Source organism: Malaclemys terrapin, chromosome 17, assembly GCF_027887155.1.
Source record: "Malaclemys terrapin pileata isolate rMalTer1 chromosome 17, rMalTer1.hap1, whole genome shotgun sequence".
Taxonomy (NCBI): domain Eukaryota; kingdom Metazoa; phylum Chordata; order Testudines; family Emydidae; genus Malaclemys; species Malaclemys terrapin.
Genome location: NC_071521.1, coordinates 18360607 through 18385331, shown reverse-complemented (window position 1 = coordinate 18385331; position 24725 = coordinate 18360607). Strand labels below are relative to the sequence as shown.

The following is a 24725-nucleotide window of genomic DNA, read 5'->3' as shown; positions in this document are numbered from 1 at the left end:
GGGTTCTGAGACTTGGTGCCGTGGGTGAATTTTTTTTTGCCATGTAGACACACCCAAAGGGGCAATACGTTTCCTACCTCGGATTTTGCTGGCTAAGTGTTCCTTTGCTGTGATGATCTGGTCCATGTCCGTGCGAATGGTGCTCTCCATTCTGGGACGCTCCAGCTCACATTTTGTCACCACTGCATCATAGTGCGCCTTTATCTGGTCATAGGCGAGCCTGTAGACAGCATCCGAGATCTAGAGGAGGAAGAGGAACAGTGCCTTCAGCATCCTGATCCCACAGAGGCTGTGCTGCCGTCTGACCCTGGTGAGCCCAGGACCCTTCCTGACCTCTGTCTGCAAGGCAGCCTGCCATCTCTTTGCACCCCCCGTGACTGAGTGCTCCCCACCCATGGATATGCAGGGACGTCTGACAATAAGCTTTCTACAGCATGCACAGGAATTATGTCTGGAGCAGCCATTAGATCCCCTAACAAGGAAAGGCCTGGCTATTTGAGATCTGCCTAGCAAGTCTGGTCATAGAGCAGTGGCTGGTCAGTACATCTCAGGATTCGCCACTTCCTGATGTCAGCAAGCGCAACGGACTCCATCCAGCTCTGAGTTTTGTTCGCTCCCACCTACCCATCTCTCTTTTTAAAAATTGCTGACATTTTTTTTTTCTTTTCTACTGTATGCTCATGGTGATTTACACTGGAATCCGTGCAGATATCTGCTGTGCACCATTGCGTTCAAATGGCAGGACTCCACCGGGATCCATGCTAGCAGATCTCAGGGCAGGAGCAATGTCTAGGATTGTAGTTCCCGAGGTTCACGTGCCTGGGGGTGCTTTATTCATACACATTTTTGTTATGACTGCACAGTGCTACTGTATGTACAAGTTATTAATTGTGGCATTTGGAGGAGTCTCCTGCCTGGAATTTTGTCATGCTATTATTTAGCACCTCTGGTCTTGAAGATCATAGAATCATGGAAACGTTGGGCTGGAAGGGACCTTGAGAGATCATCAAGTCCAAGCCCCCTGCACTGAAGCAGGACCAAGTAAACTAAGACCATCCCTGACAGGTGCGTTTGTCCAGCCTGTTCTTAAAAGCTTTCAAGCCTCCTCTCTTGGAAGTCTCGTCCAGAGCTTAACTATCCTTATAGGTAGAACGTTTTCCCTTACATCTAACCTGAGATCTCCCTTTGCTGCAGATTAAGCCTATTACTTCTTGTCTTACCTTGGCGATGGAGAACAAATGATCCCCGTCCTCTTTATAACAGCCCTTACCATATTTGAAGGCCTCTCTGGTCCAGACTAAATATGCCCAGTCTTTTTTTAAACCTTTCCTCATAGGTCAGTTTTTTTTAAGCCTCTGACCATTTTTGTTGCTCTCCTCTGGACTCTCTCCAATTTATCCACAGCTTTCCTAAACTGCGGCACCCAGAACTGGATGCAGTACCCGGCTAAGGCCTCACCAGCGTTGAGCGGGACAAATACCTCCCCAGCAGGAGGAAATATTCAGCACTTCCTGAAAGCCAGGTCCCTTTAAAATGTCGAGTTGTGCACCCAAAATCAGTCACTTGAAAGCAAGACGCTTAGGCCAAAATTTACACAAGATATTACTGACAGAGGCAGGAACTGAACTCTGGTTTCTTGAGTACCATTCCAATGCCTTAATGGACAAGGTCGCCCTTCCTCCCTAGCGCCTGTCTCATCCTCCTGCCCCTTTCATGGGAGCAGCACAAGCCCTTTCCCACCTTGGATTATTACAATGAAATAAGAATCCAATTTGATCATCAGGATTTATGCCGGAAATCTGCAATCCTTACCTTGGCCCTGGAGGCCAGACTGGTTCCCAGTCTATTTTGCTTCCCCTCTCTCATGCATTGGCACAGGGCTGCAGCGTCTGGGTGGTTACGGCTAAGGGGCACTGTTTGTTGTTTGTTTGTTTAAAGAGGTCTCAAGTGGAATTTTTTAGAGAGTCTCTCATGGAAACATTTCTATTGCCCTCAAAGGTTTTAGAACAAGCTTGTTTGTATAAAACCATAGATTCAGGCCAGATTTAGCCTGTGTTGGTCTAAAAATGGTTTGCTAAATAGAATTGGGATGAGCCACGCTGCTGAGTGGTTGCTAGGGTGTACTTCCCTCCCCGGGGGCGATGGCCGGCACCACAACAGCCGCATGTTCTGCCCGCAACCAACAGAAGGTAAGTGGGAGGTTGAGAAATAGGCTGTTTACACCTATGCCGGGGAGCTTGATAAAACCAGCAGCGAGGCATACGGATCGGATCGCTTGTTTCCCTGCGCCCTTGGGGAGAAGGGGGTGAATCGGGGAGGTGCCTCTGAGTCACACAAGCCAGCAGGAAGCAAGAGTCAAGGCACCACACCCGAGGCAAGAGGGCCCATTCCAAAAGCGGTCAGAATCCAGTCCTGGGTTTCCCAGCAGCCAGCACCAATTTCTGGAGTGTGTCATCCACACAGGAACATTTCAGCCAGTGCATGCAAAGGGGTATAATTTCACCAGCCTCGTGCTGCAGCATTCACAGCCCCACGCCGCCCTCGCAGGGCCCTGGCCTCTTACCACCGCTTTTCCCCCCCACACACACACTAACCTGTATCCAGAGTCTCTGCCTCTCCTGGGCCTTGCCCTTCAGCTTGGGGGTGATCATGTTTTTCAGTTCTGGGACCAGTTCCTCCATCACCAGATTGCTCAAGACCTAGAGGAGCGGAGTGAGGAAGCTGTTTAGTGACTAGATCTCACATGGCTGTTAGCTGTCCTTCCACCGCTGGGCTCTCTGCTCTGCCCGCCTCCCGACCCGTCTTCTTCCTCGCAGGCTGCCCGTTCTTCTGCAGATCCATTTCGTTCCCAGCCGGGATCTTCCTCCTTCCCCACCCCCATGATACGCAGCTCCAGACTCTTACGTGCCACCTTCCCCTGTGCACCCAAAGCTTTGTTCCGTGGCTATGGTACTTCCATCTAGATCAAGGCCCACCATGAGGGCTCTTGGCATGAAACGATTTCTCCGTAATACATGCTAACGGCCTCCCTCCAGCAGTTCGGAAGCGCTGATGAAGTGCTCCCCACAATTTGTTTTCTAGCGAAGAGAGCCGCTTTGGGCCACAAATCCTTTTCCGAGGCCTTAGCGGCATCCGGGCCCCGTGTCCTGACAGAGCATCGGGAACAGGTTCTGTACGGGGAGCTGCTTCCTCGTCCCGCACAAGGGTCTTTTGTGGCTCAGGAGGGGCGCGCTGTGCCGCTCAAGTCTGAGTGGAGTGCGAGACGGCGCTCCGATTGCTAGCTAGGATGGCTCCACCAACCCAGGAAGGCGGACGGTTTCCTGAACAGGCCCCGCTGGAGACATCTGCTGGGTGGATCCACCCTGCGCATCCGCAAGGACCGCAAGCCAGTTTCCGATGGAAGGGGCTGGCCAGACGTGGTTGTGTGCGCATGAAGGACGTGTGTGCGAGAAGCTAACAAAGATGTTCTCCCACCGCCAGACACGGGGAGCATCGAGATTAGCTGCGCACGGTCCTCTCGGGGAATGGGAGTCAGCGCATGTGCGAGCTAACCCAGCCTTGGTGCCTGTGGACACACTGTCCTTTGCATCTCTTTCACGTTCCCATTGCATTAGGGGCCAGGCGCTCACAGAATCAGTGAGAGTCTCTGCTTGGCTTAGGTCCCTCCCTCCCGGAGGTTTGGCTTGACGCCTCCTCTGCCTGTTTTCTCCATGTCCAGCCTCCTGCTCACCTTCCGCTCGGCTGGGTTCCCAAACCCAGGTATCGACCCGCCCCTCCCCACCACCTTCCTAGTCCCAGCTGAGGCCTCACAACTGTTCACGTGTGGGATTTTGGCGCTCCGCCCACTGGCCGCCTCCGCCCTGCCAAGGGGATCATATTAAAATGCATCACACGAGTCCGTAAAGCCACGTCCTTGACATCTGAGCTCCAGTATTTCACAGCCTGCCAGCGTCCCTCCCTGCCCGGGGATTCCAGCGCCCCCCTGCCGAGGATTTCTCCCCCCACCCTCAACCAGGAGATTCCACTAGACACTGGCGGGGAGGGGAGAGAGAATATTTCCCCTCACATTAACCCTGGGAACGGTGGTATTTGCCGAGGCCCAGCCAGCTCCCTGAGCTGTAACCAGCCGCGGCTGGAATTCCTGCCTGGCCAGAGCAGCCCGGCTCCCCGTGGAACGCCCTGGGAGGGGTGTGTGTCAGAAATAGCTTTTACCAAGGCACCTTCCTCTTTCTCAATCTTCTCGTAAAGGGCAGCCAGGAACGGTGCCTGTGTGCTGGGAGGGGTGAAGCAAGGGGGCGTCAAGGGAGAGAGGAGGGGCGCAGGAGCATTTGGGGTACCAAGCCCTGCCTTAAGCTTGCCGGCAAGCATGCCTTTCTTCCCCCAAGCTTACCCTCCATGCCAACCCAGCCCCAGGAGATGGTTTAAAGCCAGGTCTTCATGGAGAGCCAGATGCAGCATCTGAGCAGCGTTTCTTGGGGAAGGGCATAGGCAGTAAACTCCCCCATCAAGATACCGGCTTGGGCACAAGCTTCTCTTCCCAAGTTAAGCGTCACTCTTGATGTCTGGGGAAGGTTGGGGAGTGGGGGGGGGGTCACTTGTTAAAAGATGGCTAAAGCCGATCTTCCTAAAGATGTTTCCTCCCTTTAGGGGGGTAACTAGGACCCCAAAATGCAGCCCTGTCTGTGGAAAGGCTGGGCAGGGCATGTGAAGGCATTCAGCGTCCCCCAGGACCTCCCCAACCCGCAGACGCCTTGCCCCGGCAGCTCGGTGATGAAATCCATTCATCCCTCTCTCACGCCAATACAACTCCCACCAGCAGAAAGAAGTGTCTACAAGAGGGAAGACACATTTGCAAGCTGGGCTGGAGATCAAGGGTGAATAGGCTGCAGTGGGCCTCCAGCCATCCAACAGCACCAAGCAGAGGTGGAGGAAGGGCCAGGAGCTGCCATGACCTCTACCCTAGCATAACACCCACTCAGCAGTGACACAGGGCTGGCCCGTAAGCAGCATGCACGTCCCAGGCTTCCCCCCAGCTCTCCCTGGAATAGCGCCACTTCCCCCAGCCTGGAGGGTTAAATGACTAAGCCAACTCTCCCCAAGAGACCAGCTGCCAGAGCAAAGGCACAACGGTTTATCCCTTCGGGGGGACGTCAAATGGGCCACGCCCTGCAATGCAGCCAAGCCTCAAGGATTTGGAGCGTCTAACCCAGCAGTCCCCACAACCCTGGGTAATCTCAATCCATCCAGGAGACTGATTTGGAGGCGCAAACCATCCCTCCTCTGGCTGGGGTCAGTTTATTGCGGGAGAAACAGCCGTGCGGCTCTGGGCCCGGGGACCCCTCTCGCCCTCACCTGGACCTCGTTGCCACAGAGCATGTCCCAGGTGCCGTACTGCTCCTTGGACTGCCGATACATGCGGACGGCATCCGTAAAGGCTGGGGCCTCCACCTTGGAGTCCTCTGGGATCCCTGAAGGAGAGAGAGTTTATTTAGGCTTGGGGAGGGAGGTGGCACAGAGGAAACCACAGCAGATTTTCCTGTGATGCACTCACAGCTTCGGTTACATTTTTGTCGTTCACGTTAGTTCCACATTCTCTTCCCCTGCTGTGACTCACGCCGACAGGGACGGCAGCCCTTGCGGGGAGCTCACAGTTCCCTGGGACTGGAGTAGCGTGAGCTCCCCGCTCCAGCCAGAGCGCCAAAGCACCTTCAGAGGCCAATAGCGCCATTTAAGGCTAATTGAGATGGGCTGGACCAAAACCCCAGTTCCAAATACCCCCAAAAGCCCTGGGGACATTTCAGATCTGGAGCTAAAATGCGGCTGCCTTATATTGTTCCCCGTACTGCCTCCGAGTGGCAAGAGAATCGATATAGGGCACCATACAACACCACCATTGTCATGTGACCAGGGGGATCCCACAGCACATAAAAGGGGGAGGAGGGGAGAAAGAAGGTGCCTGGGCCTCGCCAGAAAGATTTTCTATTGGCATCAAGTAACTAAACACCCCACCCGCCCCCTGAGAGCTCTCCTGAGGCTCAGGGTTAGACAGACACCTGGAGCACTAGGGAGCGCAAGCCACAGGAAGTGAGGTTGAAAGGAAATTAATTACTAATCGGGGGGAGGGAAAGGAGAGAGTGGTTTAAAAAAAAAAAAAAAAAAGTATGAGGCAATGGTTGAGTCATGGGCAGCATGAGGTTCCCAGCCAAACCCAGTGTGGGGAGGTGGGGACACCAAAACCACTGCAGCCTGCTCCACTCCTACTGAGATTTCAACTCCATGATTCACAGCAGCACACACCAGAGTGCAGACCACGGGACGGGAAGAGGACTAGTTGATGGGGGCTGGGGTGGCAGGGAGGTGGCATCTTTTTGCATGACTCCCCCCGTCCCTGGAAGCCAGAAGCCCCATCTGTAGATGGTTGTCCATGCAGGGAAGGGACTGGTCTGCACCAGCAGCTGGGGTGGTTAACGGGGGGTTAGCTGGACTTTGAGAGGTACCAGGCTGGGGGCAGAGAGTTCTGGGAACTGATTGGCATAATCCATTGCAACACCCAGATACCCAAGAAGAGGAGGCGCTGGAGCGAACCTTTCCAGAGCTATTGAATGATGCTCCAAGCAGCTGAACCAGCTCTGGAGCTGGGGAAGGAGAGAGAAGCGAGGGGGCTGGGGGCACAAAATGGCTGGTTGCCAAGCATTCCATGCCAAGTACAGGGGTCCCACTAACCCTGCCCTGCCTCTGTGCAGTCTGCATTGGGATCTGCAAGTCTGGAACTTGCTGGGAAGTGGGGCGGGGGGAGTTCACCTCTGGGTAGCAAAGATGCCGGAAGCCTGATGCATTAGCCTGCATGTGTACTTCCCTTCTGGCTGCCTTGGCCAGCAGTAGAAGGAATGCAGGATGTGACACAAAGTCTGGGTCTCTGCAGTCTCCTGCCAGGCAGAGCTGAGCCTCCAAATGCTTGCTGCAAGCCGGCTCTGCTGGTGTGAAATCCTGAAAGGCAGCCTCCCTCCTACTCTGCCCCCTCGGCATCGTGCGCAAGTTACAGATGCCACCGCACGGAATCCAGGCAGTCACAAATGCAGCAGAGGGATTCTTAGGGCCAGGGGCGGCTCTATGTTTTTTGCTGCCCCAAGCACGGCACTCAGGCAGCCATCGGCGGCGGCTTTGCGGGTGATCTGCCGGTCCCGCGCCTTCGGCGTACCTACCGCTGAATTGCCACCAAAGCCACAAGACCAGCGGACTCCCGCAGAAACGCCACCGAAGGCTGCCTGACGGCCACCCTCACGGCGACCAGCACGCCGCCCTCTGCGGCTTGCCGCCCCAGGCACGCGCTTGCTGCGCTGGTGCCTGGAGCCACCCCTGCTTAGGGCAGTCGAACTGGGGAAAGGACCAGAGGCCACAGCTAGGGAAATGGAGGAGAAGAGGCTAAAACAACTCCTGTGTAGATCGAAGGAAGCGAACACACACACACACACACACACTCTGCAGATCAGCAACTCCCACCTGACAATACACGGAACAGCAGAGGTTAGAACCTTGGCCAAGAAGAGGAGCCAGGGTAGTGTCAGCTCAGTGTATCCTAACATTCGTGAGTAGTGCCAGGGTGTTCCCGGCACTTTTCACAGAGACTAGAGCAGCAGGGTAGAAGCCGGGCCCCACAGGACATCAGTGGGAGCTTTGCCACTGCGGGAGACATCCTAGCTGTGCTAAAGTCAGCCTCTGCCCCACGACACATACACGGAGTACCCAATAAACCCTTTAATCAGGGGCAGGAGACACTTGCCCTAGCAAGAGGGGGGCGGGGACAACTCAGACTTTAAGGCCAGAAGGGACCATCACGATCATCTAGTCTGACCTCCTGCATTTTGCAGGCCACAGAACCTCACCCACCCACTCCTGTAATAGACCCCTAACCTCTGGCGGAGTTACTGAAGTCCTTAACTATTGATTTAAAGGCTTCAAGTTATATTTACTCGCGTTCAAACCAGCAAGTGACCCGTGCCCCATGCTACAGAGGAAGTCGAAACCCCCCCCCCCCCCCCCAGGGTCTCTGCCATTCTGATCTGGGGAAAATCCCTTCCCAGTCCCAAATATGGGGATCAGTTAAGAGGAATCAGCCTCCCTAGGGATACAGATATCTGAGCGCCGAAGATGGATCTCAACGGATGTGGATTCAGATTCTAGGACAGAGTCAAAGTGCATTAGTGTCCTATGTGGTTTCTAAAGAACTCTCAGACCAGAAACTCCAAGTCCCCAGCATTGCTGTGATACCCACAGACACGGGTTTGGAACAGGACCAAACTACAACATGTTACTGTTCACATAGCACACCCCCTTCAGGGCTCGGCAGGCCCAGCTTTGCTCCTGCAGCCACCAGCAGCCCTGAACTGGAATAGAGCCCCATCAGTTTCGATCTAGCCACGTTCCTAGGGCTAGAGCACTGGGCTGGGTTTATTCCTGGGCAAGTCAATTCACCTCCCCACCTCAGTTTCCCCATCTGTAAAATGGGGATATTGATACTGACCTCCTTCGTAAAGCACTTTGAGATCTACTGATGAAGAGAACCATAAAAGAGCTGAGAATTATTATTTCACAAAGCCAGGCCATCATTGTTAAGGCCCTACCAATTTCACAGCCATGAAAAATGTGTCAGGGATGGTGAAATAAGCCCTTCCCCAGGAAATCTGATCTCCACCGTGCTGCTAGAAGCAACCCAGCCGAGGGCTCCTAGCTGCGAGTTCCGGCTAGGCTGGGGAAGGACAGGACTTGTCCTTCCCCTGCATGGCCGCTCTCAGGGGTGGTGGGGAAAATCAGACCCACCTCTGGGTGCCTCCCCATGGCTGTGGGAAGCTCCAGCGTTGGGCAGCGGCCCAAGAGGTTCCTGTAGCCAGAGGAGGCTTGTGGAGGTGGGTCTGATCTCCCCTCGAGAGCGCAGGGGAAGGACAAGTCCTGTCCTTCCCCAGCCTGGCCGGGACTAGCAGCTAGGAGCCCTCGGCTGGGGCTCTCCCAGCAGCACGGGGCAGATCAGACCCCACCTCCACGAACCTCCTGCGGCTGCAGGAAGCTCAGCGGCTGCTGCCTTCAGATCCCAGCTCTGAAGGGAGGGTGGCAATCCCATCACCCCCCTATAACAGGTTTGTGACACACACACCCCACGGTGGCCCCCTTTTGGGTTGGCGCCCCCGCATTTACAAACAGCCTGAAATTTCAGATTTAAACATCAGAAAACATGACATTTACCAAATTTTCCAATCCCATGGCTGTGAAATTGACCCGAACGGACAGTGACTTTGGTAGGGCCCTAGGCTTTGTGATATCTGGGTGATGCTCTTATTGCAAGCAACCAAGGCGAAGATTATTCCTTTGGGTGGTCACAACAGCAGCAGTATCTTCTGCAAGGATACAGCCAGGCGCCTGGTTCCACTGTTATTACTGGGGCGGAGGCGGAGCTAAATCCACTGAAACAGTTCAGAGCAAACGAAAGCAAATTCCTTCTAAGTGTTTTGAAGCAACAACTGTCGTAAACGGAAGAATGCAAAAAGGGGGTTGGTTTTAGATTAACGTAGTAGCAAAAAAAATTCCTAAAAATCTTTGAAGTTAGACTCCACTGGTCCCCGTCATTTCTAAAATTTGACTTTAATTTAAAAGTCCCAACGTAAAAACGGCAAGTACTCAATGCATCCTGCTCCTCGGGTGTCAGACCTACCTGCAAAAACCAGTTTATTTACTTTTCATTCTGGTTAGCCCTGCAGCGCCTGGAAGAGCCAGCCGGATGCTCGTGTGACTCATGCATCCACACCAAAATTGCTAACTAAGCAGCTACTGCAGAATCTCTGTTGTGATCTGTAAGCCAGGGAGAACCTAGCTGCACATTCGCACCCCAGGAAGCGCATGATGGGTTGGCAGTTAAGAGGGGGAAAAGAAATCACAAGGTATTTTTGCTTGTGTGCCGAGCATTTATCTGGAGCGTGGGCAGCACAAACATGGGAAACCACAATGCCGGTTTTTAATCAAGGGAATTTCAAGATAATCTTATTGAAACACAGCTAAAAGATTTAAGATCATAAGGAAGAACACTCTGAAAAAAGATCATAAGGGACCATTATAATCATGTCGTCTGATCTCCTGCAGAGGACTGACCCCAGGGAGTCCTGGGCTATCTCCTTTAGAAAGTTGTTCTGTTACTGGACTCTCTGGTTTTATTTGTAATAAAACCAGATCACCAACGCAGCTGTGGCATGTTTAAATGTGCGCCCCTTTAAAACCAGAGTGTTTTTCAGGGCAGGGACTGTCTAGTTCCGAAGCCTGTTTGGGGACTGAGAGGAGAGCAGGGTCAAGGCAGAGCTGGTGATTTCTGCCTGACAGCCAAACCAGGACACCTGGAACGATGTTTAGAGTAAACGGCAACACAGCAGGGTAATGCACTAACTAGCCTCTCCCTTCCAGGGACTGAGGTTCACACACACTATAGATGGCGGGGGGAAGAGGAATGGTTCAGTGGTTTGAGCGTTGGCCTGCTAATCCCAGGGTTGTGAGTTCAATCCTTGAGGGGGGCCATTTAGGGATCTGGGGCAAAAATCTGTCTGGGGATTGATCCTGCTTTGAGCAGGGGGTTGGACTAGGTGACCTCCTGAGGTCCCTTCCAACCCTGATCTTCTATGAATCTATGATCAGCAGCGAAGCAAGCTGGATGGGCATCCGCCTACTCCCCCACGTGGGCGTGTGGCCAGACGTACTGCCCAGGTGAGCGTAAGGGACAATCTGACCAGGAACGGAGTAGCCAGGTTTGATGGGGGGTATGGCTGAGCAGAGCTGAGTGGGGTTTGTTCCAGTCTCTCAAAAATTTGAAAATTTTGAAAAATTTCTCTGCCACGGAGGAGGATAAAAGTAAAAAATATCAACAATTTTCAAATGAAATTGTCCTAAAAAGCTCCATTGGGGTTAATCAGAAGGTTTCTTTAATTTAGATAATTTCTACAAAAAACAAAACTAAACTGGTTTTGACCTTTTCACATTCATAATTTTTGTTTTGCTGTAAATTAGCTTCAGTTTCTGAACAAAACGCAGTTTTGAACCAGAAAAGAGGATTTTTTTTTTTTATTTCCAAAGCATCAAGAGACGATTTCCCAACTTTTTCAACTAAAGGAAGTTCATCAAAACAGACCCTTTCCTGCAGGACGGTTCAGTCTTGACAAATCTGCATTTGTGGACGAAAAATGCTTCAGGCCAAAAAAAACGTGGGCAAATCCCAGGATAACGTAGGCGTGTAGGGAACGAACGCCAGGCCTAGGTGCCTGGAGCGCAGCTCGTGTAGCTGGATGGTCTTGCGGGTTAAATCAGAGCAGACCCAAGGCCTTGCAGTCTGAGCCTAGATCCAAAGTCCGCAGCTCCAACAGCCCCTTGCCCAGATTAACACAAGTTTACTAGCTCTGGTTGTCGGAGATCTCCAAGCACTGCGAGGAACGAGGATGACCAGATGTCCTGATTTTATAGGGACAGTCCCGATTTTTGGGTCTTTTTCTTGTATAGGCTCCCGATTTTTCACACTTGCTGTCTGGTCACCCTATGAGGAACCCTAAGGCCCTCGCCTTTGAAGTAGGCCAGCTGATCAGACCTAGGACAACGCTGCCTGCTGTCCGCCTCCGCCATCACCCCAGTTACGTACCCACCAGCGATAGGAATTCTTCACTGTGGGGATGGACGAGGGAGGCGGTATCAAACTGTCCGAGCACAGCAGTTAATGAGCATCGATTACAAAGACAGCAATGCACCTGCCTGGCCAGCTAGCTCCCCAATGTTCCCTTCTTGCCCTTCCACTTCCCCCTTGGCTTAGGGCCCTGAGAGATACCAGGGAATAGAGGGCCTTTGTCAGTCGGGCAGAGCATGAAGAACAGCACTAGGTGGGAAAGGAATTCCAGAGTGGGGTGTGTGTGGTAAGAGTTGCCAACTTTCTAGTCACACAAAGCAACACCCTAGCCCCGCCCCTGCCCCGAGGCCCCGCCCTCCACTCACTACATTCCCTCTCCCTTGGTGGCTCGCTCTCCCCCACCCTCGCTCACTTTCATTGGGCTGGGGCAGGGGCTTGGGCTTGGGGTGTGAAAAGGGGGTGCGGGCTCTGGGGTGGGGCCGGGGATGAGGGGTTTGGAGTGTAGGAGGGGACTCCAGGCTGGGGGTGGGGCTGAGGGATTTGAAGTGTGGGAGGGGGCTGCGGGTTAAGTCACGGGTTGGGGTGTGGGAGGGGGTTGAGGGCTCTAGCTGGGGGTACAGGCTCTGGGGTGGGGTGGGGCCAGGGATGAGGGGTTTGGAGTGGGGGCTCCAGGCTGGGGAGTGGGGCTGAGGGATTCAGAGAGCGGGAGGGGGCTGGGGTGCCGGAGGAGGGTGAGGGCACTGGGGTGGGGCTGGGGATGAGGGGTTTGAGGCACAGGAGGGGGCTCCAGGTTTGGGGTTGGGGGGCTCAGGGCGGGGGCAGGAGGTTGGGATGCAGATTTACCTCAGGTGGCTCTCAGTCAGCGGGGGTAAGGCAGGCTGCCTGCCTGTCCCGACACTGCGCTGTGCATGCCCCGAAAGCAGACAGCAGGTCCAGTGCTAGTAGGCTGGGGGGCCAGAAGGCTCCATGCGCCAATCTTGCCCGCAGGCACCACCCCCCCCCCCAGCTCCCACTGGCTGGAGCGTGGAGCCGGTGTTTGGGGCAAGGGCAGCGCGCAGAGCCCCATGGCCCCCCAGCCTAGGAGCCGGCCCTGCTGGCATCTTCTGGGGCTCAGCGCAGTGCCAGGACAAGTAGGCACTAGCCTGCCTTACCACTGCAGCACCGCCAACTGGACCTTTAACGGCCCGCTCAGTGGTGCTGACCAGAGCTTATAGATTCTAGGACTGGAAGGGACCTCGAGAGGTCATCGAGTCCAGTCCCCTGCCCGCATGGCAGGACCAAATACTGCCTAGATCATCCCTGATAGACATTTATCTAACCTACTCTTAAATATCTCCAGAGATGGAGATTCCACAACCTCCCTAGGCAATTTATTCCAGTGTTTAACCACCCTGACAGTTAGGAACTTTTTCCTAATGTCCAACCTAAACCTCCCTTGCTACAGTTTAAGCCCATAGCCTCTAAGGATAGAACAAGAAGCAAAGGTGAACAAGTTTCTCCCACTTCCTTATGACACCCTTTTAGATACTGAGAGGGGACATGATAGCAGTTTTCAGGTCTTCTCTTTTCCAAACTAAACAAACCCAATTCTTTCAGCCTTCCTTCATAGGTCATGTTCTCAAGACCTTTAATCATTCTTGTTGCTTTTCTCTGGACCTTCTCCAATTTCACCACATCTTTCTTGAAATGCAGTGCCCAGAACGGGACACAATACTCCAGCTGAGGCCTAACCAGAGCAGAGTAGAGCGGAAGAATGTCTTCTCGTGTCTTGCTCACAACACACCTGTTAATGAATCCCAGAATCACGTTTGCTTTTTTTGCCACAGCATCACACTGTTGACTCATATTTAGCTTGTGGTCCACTATAACCCCTAGATCCCTTTCTGCCGTAAAGCTGCCAGGGTCCCTTTTTGACTGGGTGTTCCAGCCAAAACCCGGACCCCTGGTCACCCTAGGTGTGACTGATGGCCTTTCCCCTGCAGAGCTGCTTAATGAGCAGCAAATTCCAGGAGGAAATGCCAAGCGAGAGGGTGAGCGCGGGAAGGGTGTGGAGAGATGCATGTAAACGCCATAGTGTGCCTGTGCCAGCAGGGCCTCACCCCTCACACAGCCCTGCCAGCTCCCCATTCCCAACCTGCAGAGGCCTGCGACGGAGCTAAACTTTGCCTGGCAGGGACCTGTCGGAGCATGAACAGGGGAAGCTGGGATGGCAATTTTAAAAAGCAGCTAATATCTGCTGAGTCAAGGGAGTGGGGAGAGGAGGAGGAGGAGCTGCTGCTCTGAGCACCTCCATCCCTGGCAGATTATCACAGGCAAGTGCAATGAGACACCAGTGAGGATTATAAGAGTTGAAATCTGACCCACAATGTCTTAAAGGGAAAGGGACCTGTTTGTTCAGCTAAGACTGGAAAGCTGACGATTACGTTCTGGCAGCTGGCAGACAGACAGACCTGCAGTAGCTCTCACGTGAGACCGTGATCTGGGAGATCTAATCCCAGCTCCAGCACCCGTTTGCTGTGGGACCCGGTTGGGTAAAGTCATTTCGTTAGTTGTATCATGGCAGTCCCTAAACCGCACTGTGCTGGGCGCTGTGCATAAGAGACAGTTTTTACACGAGCGGACAATCAAAGCAAACAAAGGGTGGGAGGGAGAAAAACCAGAGCCACCGGCAGGGGAAGTGACTTGCCCAGAATTGCACAGCAGGTAATTGGCAGAGCTGGGAACAGAGCCCAGATCACCGGGCTCCAGGTGCAGTTCCTCATCGGCTAGGCCATACTGCCCCTCCTGGCCAGGCCATCCTGCCCCTCCTGGCCCACCATCTTCTGGAAGAGGAACAAGTGTCTGAATCCTGCACGCGACTCCCCAGCCCGCCCATGAGCTCCACTGAGAGGAGTTTTCGGTTGATGAAAACAGCTAAAATCAAATTAACGCTATTTAGTGCCTAGTGATGGGGAATTTCAGGACTCCTGGAGGTGGGTGCGAATCACGCTTCAAGTACAGGGATGTTACTTGCAGCCCTCTGGCAGCCAGACCTCAGGTGGGGTGGGCAACTGTTTGAAACAATGGGAACACTCTTGCAGTTTAGACTGGAAGCTCTTTGGGTCAGGGACCATCACCAGGCGCATTTCTCTGTCCTGGCATTCTCCCATATAAACACATTGCAATGGGTGTATTTACCACCAAAAAAAACTCTACCAAAACAGGACACTCCACTACACTCGCTTCTCCCTTTGTGGAGAAGACAAGAGAACAAACACGTGACAGATGCGTAGTCACATAACTTACTGCACTGCTGGTAGGTGCTCAGATACTACGGTGGTGGGCATGGTATAAAAACCTTTATAGAATAAAACAGGGACAGCACCTGGCTGGCTGATGGCTCTGTAGAGAGTTTTATATAGACTACCATGAGGCTACAGGGCGCAGTGCTGCTGGAGGTAGCTACTTGTGTGCGAGGCAAGAAACAGAGGCTCTGACCACCAGGGGTCATAAAGGATTGAGCAAGGCTTACAAGTAGGGGGCACTGGTTCTGGCTGAACGATCTATAGCAGAGGTCCTCAAACTGTGGGGAGCAGAGGAATGTTTGGGGGAACGGCGGGTCCCGGGCCAGCCCCCCACCAGTGGCAGGAAGGGAGCCCCACCCAGCCCGACACTGCTCCCAGCTCTGCTCCGGCCCCGTTCCCAGCCCTGACCGTGATCTGGCTGCAGCTCTGCACCTGGTCCCGATCCCACACCCGCCCCTAGCTGCGGCCTCCTTATCCCTGTCCACGGCCCCGCTCCCGCCCCAGCTCCAGGGGGCCATAACCCTGAAAAGTTCAGGCACCACTGATCTATCGCAAAGCAGGGTTATGTTCTCCCTCCCGGGCTGGCCTCCTCACATTAACTGGCGGAAACCCGGTGCTCTCTGCTCACTGGCTGCAGCCCCTGCTGGTATCGATGTGACACCCACGCTGCAGGGCTGTGATGACGTTAATCCCAGTTTATGCATAAATTGCAGGGCTGTAAAATGCTTCAAGGCTCACGAAAGGCGCATGGGCTGCTCCTAAAGCAGCTAATTCAATTACACAGTAGCACTGATTCTCCGCTTGCCTTTCCAGTCCTCCCAGCAACCACCAGCCCACCCAGCTCCCCCTCCCCTGAGACCAAGCGCCACGACACCCTGTCAGAGATGGAGACAGCTGGGGGAAAGAGGGGTAAATGACAGGAAAGTGGCTCTTTAAGCCTGAGCTTTGATCAGTTTAATTACCCCTCTGGGGTAGAAAATAATAATTAAATCTCGATGAGCGGCTTGCCTTTAACAAGCACTTTCCTAGCTGGTTCACACATTGTTGGCTATTGAAATGCTTTGTTTAAACTCCCCCACAGCGAGTTCTGGCTCCCCTTTGTCAGTTCCTGGGTGATGGGCCCTCAGCACAGGTTTAAGAGCCACAGGCAGGGGGGTTCCAGGAAAGAGCACAGAGCCAGCTGAGCCTCCAAGCCATTTCTCTCCTGGACTGTAGGCCAAGGAGTCAGTCAACCTGCCCCCGCCCCCGGAGGAAGTCAGTCTCTCTCCTCCTGCACTTTAACCCTTCTGGGATCTGAACTCCATAGATCACAGGCCTCACTCCAAAGTTGGTGCTGAAGAGCAGAGGTACCTATGGGCCCCCTAAACTCTCCTTGAAGAGGTCCTAGGCCTGGTCAGGTTCTGGGGAGAAGGAAGGAAGGAATCTCTCTCTCTGCCCCAAGTCACCCACCAGATTCCTCACCCTGATGCTTAGGTGTGTGTGTATATATATATATATATATATATATATATATATATATATATATATATATATACATACACACACACACACACATACACACACACACACCCCTATCTCACAGAACTGGAAGGGACCCCGAAAAGTCATCAAGTCCAGCCCCCTGCCTTCACTAGCAGGACCAAGTACTGATTTTTGCCCCAGATCCCTAAGTAGCCCACTCAAGGATTGAACTCACAACCCTGAGTTCAGCAGGCTAATGCTCAAACCACTGGAGCTATCCCTCCCCCCGTAACAGGGCCATTCAGTATCTGGACCTCACAGGGTTGGTTTTTTGTTTGTTTGCTTTTTTTGTTTTTTGTTTTTTAAACATCCTCACAGTCTGGAGTCCAGACAATCACAGGCCAACTAGTCCTGCTTTCTGCTCCGACTCTCACCCCGCCCACAGCTCCTGAGGTCACCTTCCAAGGGAAAGATGGTTGGGCTGGACAATGAAGTGCAGAACTCCACGTGGTTCAGCTCCTATCTGAGCACTGAATGCTCCGGGACCTAGTCCTGGCATCACCTAGGGCAGCGGCAGCTGGCTTAAAAGAAAAGCTGGTCTAGTTTGCAGATGCCTTAAGATGTGCTCAGTACACCACAAGGTCCTAGTGATTGTGGGGCTCTGGCAAACAACGGGGTAGATGCCCCATTTCTGCCCTGGCCTTTCATCCCTACCCTCTGGATCTCACTGGTTGCCACCCAGATTTGGACCTTTCACTGTGTCCAACTTCAGATCAAAAGTGCTGAGTGAAAAGGTGGGCGTCTCCCGGTCACCCCTGCAAACTCAGTCTGGGACCCAAGAGCCACGCTGGGTCCTTTCTGGCATGAAAAGCACGTGAGATTCGGCCATCTGAAGCCACTCAGGCTCGGCAGGAATCCAGCTTGCTCTCCCAAAGCAGAGTTCACTCTACAGAGCGGACAGGAATGAAAGGAGTAACATCCCAGCCACCTTATTGTAGCCAATCGAGTCAGCAGAGGTGGCTCGTAATACCCAGTGGCAGATCAGAGCAGTAAGAAGGGGCCCCTATCAGTGGCACTGTTTAGACCAGGCTCTCACGTAAAGTGTATTTCCATTAAGGAGGCTGTCAGAGATCCTACTAAATCCTGAGCCGCGAGAGCCACCCCCTCCAACTCCGTCTCAAGTGAGAAAACGGCCATTTTATCCCAAGCAGCAGCGCGCGCAAGCTGCTATCACACGGCAGCCAGAAGAATCCAGGAACATGCCGACCAGCCTTGGATGCCCAAGTGACAGCTTTGGAAGGAGCTCATTCCCTTTAGGAACAGTTTTGGTTATGAAGGTGTTTTCTCAAGGTCATTGGGGACATTCGCATGAAGATACCAGGTTTAACTTGTGCCAGATCTGCCGCCTTACCCGATCTCTCCCCCACGCCCCTTTTCATCTTCTGTTCGCACCGCAGACCCAATGCAGCTATGGGGGAGAGTGATTGATTCTGTCTGGACTCACGGATCAACCCCCTCCTGTCCAATAACCAAAAATATTCCACCACCCTCCCTCAAGCAAAAGTTTTACCCCAGAAGAGAGGAACCCGAGACTCCATAGAGCCCACTAGGGTCTTGGTTACTGCTCTCGATTTTACATGGAGGATGCTCAGATCGTGCATCTTTGGGCAGCCATATGGAATGACCCAGTAAATTCAAATTCTTACACCACTGGGGCTGCAAGCCTGCACCAACAGACTGAACACAGACATGGCCGGCAGGGTCTTTATTAGCATGAGGAAGGAAGCCCCCGGGTTGACTCAAGCTCTCAGGATTACTTATTTAGATTGCAATATCACCCAGGAGGGCCAGTCATGGCCCAGAACCTCATTGCGCTGCGCGCTGAATGCACACACAAGGATACACGCGCACCACGGCCTTTTAGCAAACACAAAATGTTTTACTTTTAAGCAGAGCCCATTTGACACGGAAGCAGCAGAGACACAAAGAAGCCTGGAACCCCCCAATGGCATTTCCTAAGAGGCTCGCGTCTCAGGGCCAGCCGGCACTTGGGGAGGGAACAATTCTGATCTTGCATGTATTGCTAGTAACACCACAACATTCACAGCTTCCTGGGGGCAGGGGATGGGGAAGGAGGAGACCAAGACGCACAAGGTCCAATCTCTCGGTAGGAGGCCGCAAGCCCCGCACTTACCGTTGTTGCAGTGACGAACGCAGTCCTGGAACACCGCTCGCCACTTGTCCTGCTCCTTCCCGGTCATCACGCAGAAGTAGTAGTGACGAGAGTACGGGTGCCAAAGGATGAGAGGAAACTGGGTGGGGCACTTGAGGATCGGGGCATTGCCGGATTTGGGGGCTGTCCCTGAAGAAAGAAGAAAGAGATTCCAGCACGCGCCTGTGACTGGAACTGGCCGGGCAGGAGGCCCACATTCTGGATCCAAATGCAAGGCGTGGGTGAAAGGTGTCAAATCGAGTGCCAGCCTGACCAGAGTGGCTTCCTGCACTGCCCTGCTAAGGGGGCTCAACCCAGACCCGTCATATGGGACGTGAGGGGAGGCCAGTCTCCAGGGGCCATTCAGTCCGCTGTGGAGACTGCCGGTAAGGGGCCAGTTAGCTCTAAGTGGGTGCTGCTACTGGACCAGACTCTCTCAGTCTCACAAAGCCCTGCCCATACCATACTGCATTTTAATCCAAGGGGGAATATTTCCTCTCATCTCGTTACTTCCAGCCTCCACTTTCACCGTTTGGTTGCATCCCCATTCTGGGTCTTTGTGTGGCATCAGACGGCAGGAGAAGCCCCAGCCCAGGGGGCTGGCACCAGCCGTCAATGGGGATGTTTGTGTTCCTGGGGCTGGCGCGGGAGTCACACCTAGTCAAGGGCATGGCAACGAGGCCTCCATCTAGATCTGCCTGCAGCACAGTTCCACCGGAGCTTTGATGAACCAGGGTCAATGGCATTTCTAAATCAGCTGCCCCAAACTAAAATTGAGTGGGGGGGGGGGGGATTTGATAGCAGCCTTCAATTACCTGTGGTGGCAGATAACAGAACAAGGAGTAATGGTCTCAAGTTGCAGTGGGGAAGGTCTAGGCTGGATATTAGGAAACACTATTTCACTAGGAGGGTAGTGAAGCACTGGAATGGGTTACCTAGGGAGGTGGTGGAATCTCCAACCTGAGAGGTTGTTAAAACCCGGCTTGACAAAGCCCTGGCTGGGATGATTTAGTTGGTGTTGGTCCTGCTTTGAGCAAGGGGTTGGACTAGATGACCTCCTTAGGTCTCTTTCAACCCTAATATTTTATGATTCTAAAATATGTACTCGCCCCAGTTTCCATGTGCTCCAGAACTAGCTCTGGAGACATCCCAAACCATCCCCCACCTCCCTTTTGCCTGAAGTCGAGGTGGTGATCCAGACTACCCCTCCTGTTCTCAAGGGGCATCACAGCAACGTGGTCGCCCACTGGAAAAGCAGTAGGGAGTGACAGGCCAAAACTGAGGGGGCAGCTCCACTGCAAAGCATGAGTGGAGTGGCCAAAAGGAACAGCCGCAGGGAGCTTGAAAGAGCAGCTGAAGGGTCCTTGGCATGTGCCACTGGATGACAGATCACATGAAGACTTGTTTTAGCTGCCGCGGAGGGATGGGTGATGGGCATGCTGCATTCCCACCTGGAATCAGCAGATTTTAAGGACGAGAGTCCCGGAGGAGAAGGAAGCAGTAGGGGAAGCACCCACATCTGGCAGAAAGAAAACCAACCAACTAGAAGCAGATTTCCTGCTGTGGCGTCAGAGTCCCTTCGACAAGGTCAAACCCGTGGGGGTAAGCGCTTGCTGCAAGGGGGTGGCTAGCAGGACGGCCCATCTGAGCCGACCAAAGCCAGCTTGTTTTGTGATCGTAGGGGATGAGCTCGCAGTGATCAGATATTCAGCAATGCTCAGCTCCCAACCTGCACTTAAGCGCTTTTGAAAACCTGGCACTGAGCCCTTGAAAACGAGCCCTCTTTGCACCTCCCCCCGGTTGTCTTCTCCACCCCAGCCCTCTCACCGCTCTCCAAACAAGAGGGTGGGAGGAGGAGACTTGGCAAGAGGTTTCTCATTTGCTAAGTGACACGGTTTCAGAGAAATCAAGTGGCCAGCTCTGGAGAGCAGAGGCTCCCTTCCTGGAAGGGAGCAGAGACAGCACAACAGGGGCCCTGGGGAAACAATCCCAACTGCATTCTCAAGGAGTGGAGGCAGGGAAGGCGAGAAGGCATTTGTGTGGAAGGGAGCCTATGCCACGCAAAGGAATGTTCATGTCTTCATGGCACAGCAAGAGACACCGGATGTTTTCACTCCTCCCTACCTAGACTTTGTCTCCACCCTACTTCCTTTGGAGCCACCTCTCAGGCTCCTCTATTCCTCCCTGTGAAGAACACTGAAGCCAGGAGCTCAAAAGGGACAAAAGGGGACCAAGATCACATGTATCCACGTCCGCCTCCAGCTCCTGTCCTATAGATGTTGGAAAGCATTCTGGGAAAGCAGGAGAAGGGAAACACACACACGTAAGCCAGCCTGGAATAATAGAGGGGCCGACGTACATCACCTGTTCTAGTCCTCCGTTATCCCACCCTCCCCCTTGCACCTGAACATGCAGAGCACCTGGGAGATGAGGTCATCAACAGGGTGGACTTACCTGGTAAACTGCTATTGACAAGGTCAAGATACTGGTCCAGCGAGGTGAGGATTTTGTAGCCGGCGCTGTTGAGGACTATTCGAGGCTGAATCCCTCGGTCATAGGCCTAGAGAGGAAGGAGAGTCAGTCTGTGGGAGCGGTTCCCAAAGCTGCTCAATCCAGGATCCATAACAAGCTCATGTCTCTGAAACCCTGTAAGGCAAGACCTGTGCCTTGCTCCTCGCCCTCGTTTTTGGCAGGGGTTAATACGCTAAGGCTTGCCCATACAGATCTTCTAGCGTCTGAGTCTTGTGACGTGGCTGCGTGTGCGTGGGGAACCTACGGGGGATGTGGGATACTCACTGGTGTGAAAGGTAACCAGGTCAGTAGATGCCTGCAGCCTTGCCGGAGGATTGTCTTTTGATATGTCTCCCACAGAAGTGCAATAAGAGAGACTGCTCCCTGCAGGGGATGTCCCATGCTGGAGATCGGTGGGCTCCAGGGCATTCTACTGCATCGGGGGAACACGACATCTCAAGCTCAGCCGTCCCCGTTGGCGAGGGAGTGTCCCAGCGCTCAGGACGGCTCTTCAACGGGTGCAGCAGCCAAAGGAAGCCAAGAAGTTGTTCAAAGCTTCCCTTTAGTTCCCCAGCTCTGTGACTCCAGCCTGGTTACTTAAGTCCATTTCTCAACTGGAGACACCGGACGTGCTCATGTAGGCCGTACTTTGAAGCACTAAGTGCACTGAGCGCACTGGCTAAGTGTCATTCATGTGCAAGAGCTGTTTGAACAGTGATTGCTGACGGCTCCTCGACAGGAGGAGAGCTTCTCTAAGGGGTACATTCCCTGGCAGGCGCTACCTGTCCTGAACAGGCCTCCTGGACAAAAACACCCACCACAAAGCAGAGAGGGAAGGGGAGGGGGTGGAGAAGCAGCAAGGGCCTCACCAGTTTGTTCTCGTACAGCACCAGGCCGTAGTTGTGTGGCACAACGCTGAAGCGGTTTCGCCACTTCTTGTTTTCCTCCACGTATTGGAAGAGGTTCCCCGAGATGATGACGCGGTCCTCCAGAGGGACCTGCACAGAGGGGGAGACACAGCACAGTGAGCGGAGGAGGAAGGAGAATTGATGGTACGTTAGAGAAACCAAATTCGGGGGAGCCAAACCACATATGCCAGCTGGGGATCTGGCCTCTGGCCCCTAGGCCAAAAAAATGCTTCGCTTTTATACTGCATGGCATTTTCTACTTATAGCTCACGAGCTAGGTAAGCGTGACCTTCATTTTTTAGAGACAGGGTGGAGGCAGAGAGGCAATGCGACTTGCCCAAGGTTACACAGCAGGTCAATGGCAGAGCTAGGATTAGAACCCAGGCCTCTTGATTCTCAGTCTGGAGAAATACCCCAAAGCCTAGAGCTGGAAGAGTCCAGTGGGTGCGAACGAACACCTCATACATCACACTTGCCTTCAGAATCCTCATGCTCATTACATTCCCCCTCCCGCTCCAGAAAAGTGCATCATTCAACTTATTGATCTGTATCACAGTAGCGCCTAGACCCCAATACAGATCACATATTGTGGTGCAAGGCACTGCACATAGCGAGAAACTCTCCCTATGTGACCCACGACCCCCTTAATGCCAACTGGCAAGGACATTACAAGAATATGCTGATTCGGGTCCAAACATTCTGGTTCACCAAAGAACGTCATGTGAGGTTTTCAAGGAAAGCCAGGGTCACAGTGGTCATTGATTTCATTGTAAAATGTATATAGAGATACTATATAAGGACTTATGTGTATATACTGAAAAGCTGTTCTTAGATTCTTATCACAGCAGAAGTGGAGAAACCGGTTTTCTGTCTGACACGAGAGGTTCATTCACTTGTCTCTCTGTCAGATGCAAATTACACATTGTAAACTAGGACAGTGGATGCCCATTTATATATGAAGTTATTGAAGTCAACAAGGAAGCAGCACAGAGGCAAAACAAGGACTATATCCCCAAAGCTCATAGTCCTGTCTCTGAGCACAGACTATGAGCTTTGGGGAGATAAGTAGATGGCAAAGATGACACCCCTCATCCTACACCTAGGAAGTAAATGGGCAGTGCATTTTCATTCATGAAAACAGGATCTCAGCCAGTTTGGCTGAAGATGCCGCAGCAAGCGTAGGGTGAGATAAGCTTCTTTAGACAAGAGAGTAACTTGTGAGTTAAGTTTAGTCTCTAGAAAGCACGTTATTGATTGTTTTATAAGTAACCCTTTGTTTCCAACTCATTATCTCCTGACTTTAGTCTCTGATAATAAACCTGTGGCTTTCACTATCAATATATCTCAGTGCTGTGATATTAACCAAGGTGCTGGATCCTGAGTTGACTCACACAAGCTAGTGTGTACATTGTTCTTTTGGGGACTGCAGACCTGGCATTTGAGAGAGTGTTGGGTGGATAAGGGGCTGAACACCCCAGGGGAACACTTCAAAGGGTCTCGGGGACCGGGGCGCACCTATTGCGCTAAGCTGCAAAGCAAAGTGAGGGCTGGCAGAGCCCAGATGAGTGTGCTTGCACAACTAATAGGCTAGTGGTATCAGGGAGCTGACACCCAGCAAAGCACAAGCAAGACGCCCTTTTGCTGGAGGCAGGGGGTAACAAGGGGACTCACAAGCCTGGGTACCCCGAAACAGTCACACCCTACCCAGAGGATTTATCATCTAACTGCGTAAGGCATAGCATTGGAAGCCAACAGATTAGGTTAGTGGCCTACGGTCACACAGCAGGTCAGTGGTGGGAATAGGAGTCAGGTCATCCTTGTTCGTACAAAGACCCATCCATTGGGCTAGGCAGCCTTCAACTTTCTAAGCTTTTTGCCCTGAAAGCTCCTGTGTGTTAGAATTTATGTGATCCCAAACACAGGCTTGCCTAACAGTCCGAGAGAATTCACGTCTCAAGGGAATTTTTATGACCCATGGAATATAAACAAGAGCAAAAAGCACTTCTTGCGGAGAGTCTCTCTCTCTCTGTCTTGTAGCCAAGTTCTCAGCAATGAAAGTGAGCAAAAAGGATCAGTATTTATGAGATATTAGACAGGCGTAAGTGACCTAAATCCATAGACTCTGCTCTGCCTCCCCCCAGCAATATTTCAGATGGGAAGCTGAGGCACGAAGACTAAGGATATGTTTTCACTGCAGAGTTAACTCAGGCTCCTGCCACACACAAAACCCACTCAGCTGAGTTTAGTGGTGCTTTTAAGCAGGGGGTGTGGGTTAGAGCCCAGGTTCCACTTTCACTGTGGCTGGCAGCGACGCACCCACTTTGCAGTGAGGACTCAGGCTAAGCCATTTGAATGCTGATAATCCACCAATGCCCCCCCTTGTGTCTGGAAGGACAGACAAGTCCTCCCACAATTCACTGGGAAAGACTCATACAGCAGCCCAGTTGACTGCAGCACAAAGCACCATGGGATATACCTCCAGCAGTCCTAGCGACACATGGGGAAGCATGGCACAGCACCAGTGAGGCTGCAGTCTCTGATATGGCTTTGCAGGAGGGTTGCTCACACCTAAACTAGGCTAACTCAGTTGCTGATCACCTGGGTTAACGGGATCACTGTTAGGGTATGTCTACACTGCACTGTAAGCCCAGGGTTAGAACTCAAGTTAGCAGATCATGGGTTTGTTAACCTAGGGCTTGAGCATC

General features: G+C 52.9%; 1 protein-coding gene across 1 annotated transcript in view; it reads right to left on the bottom strand.

The window, feature by feature from the left end:
* The window catches only part of NIBAN2 (niban apoptosis regulator 2), a 96168-nt gene that overhangs the window by 11801 nt on the left and 59642 nt on the right, over positions 1-24725 (bottom strand). The window contains exons 3-8 of the mRNA XM_054007274.1: positions 21982-22110; positions 21056-21161; positions 18584-18751; positions 5353-5468; positions 2595-2699; positions 78-240 (exon numbers count right to left, since the gene is read on the bottom strand). Coding sequence (XP_053863249.1) covers positions 78-240; positions 2595-2699; positions 5353-5468; positions 18584-18751; positions 21056-21161; positions 21982-22110 — 787 coding nt within the window. The remainder of the gene's footprint in view (positions 1-77; positions 241-2594; positions 2700-5352; positions 5469-18583; positions 18752-21055; positions 21162-21981; positions 22111-24725) is intronic.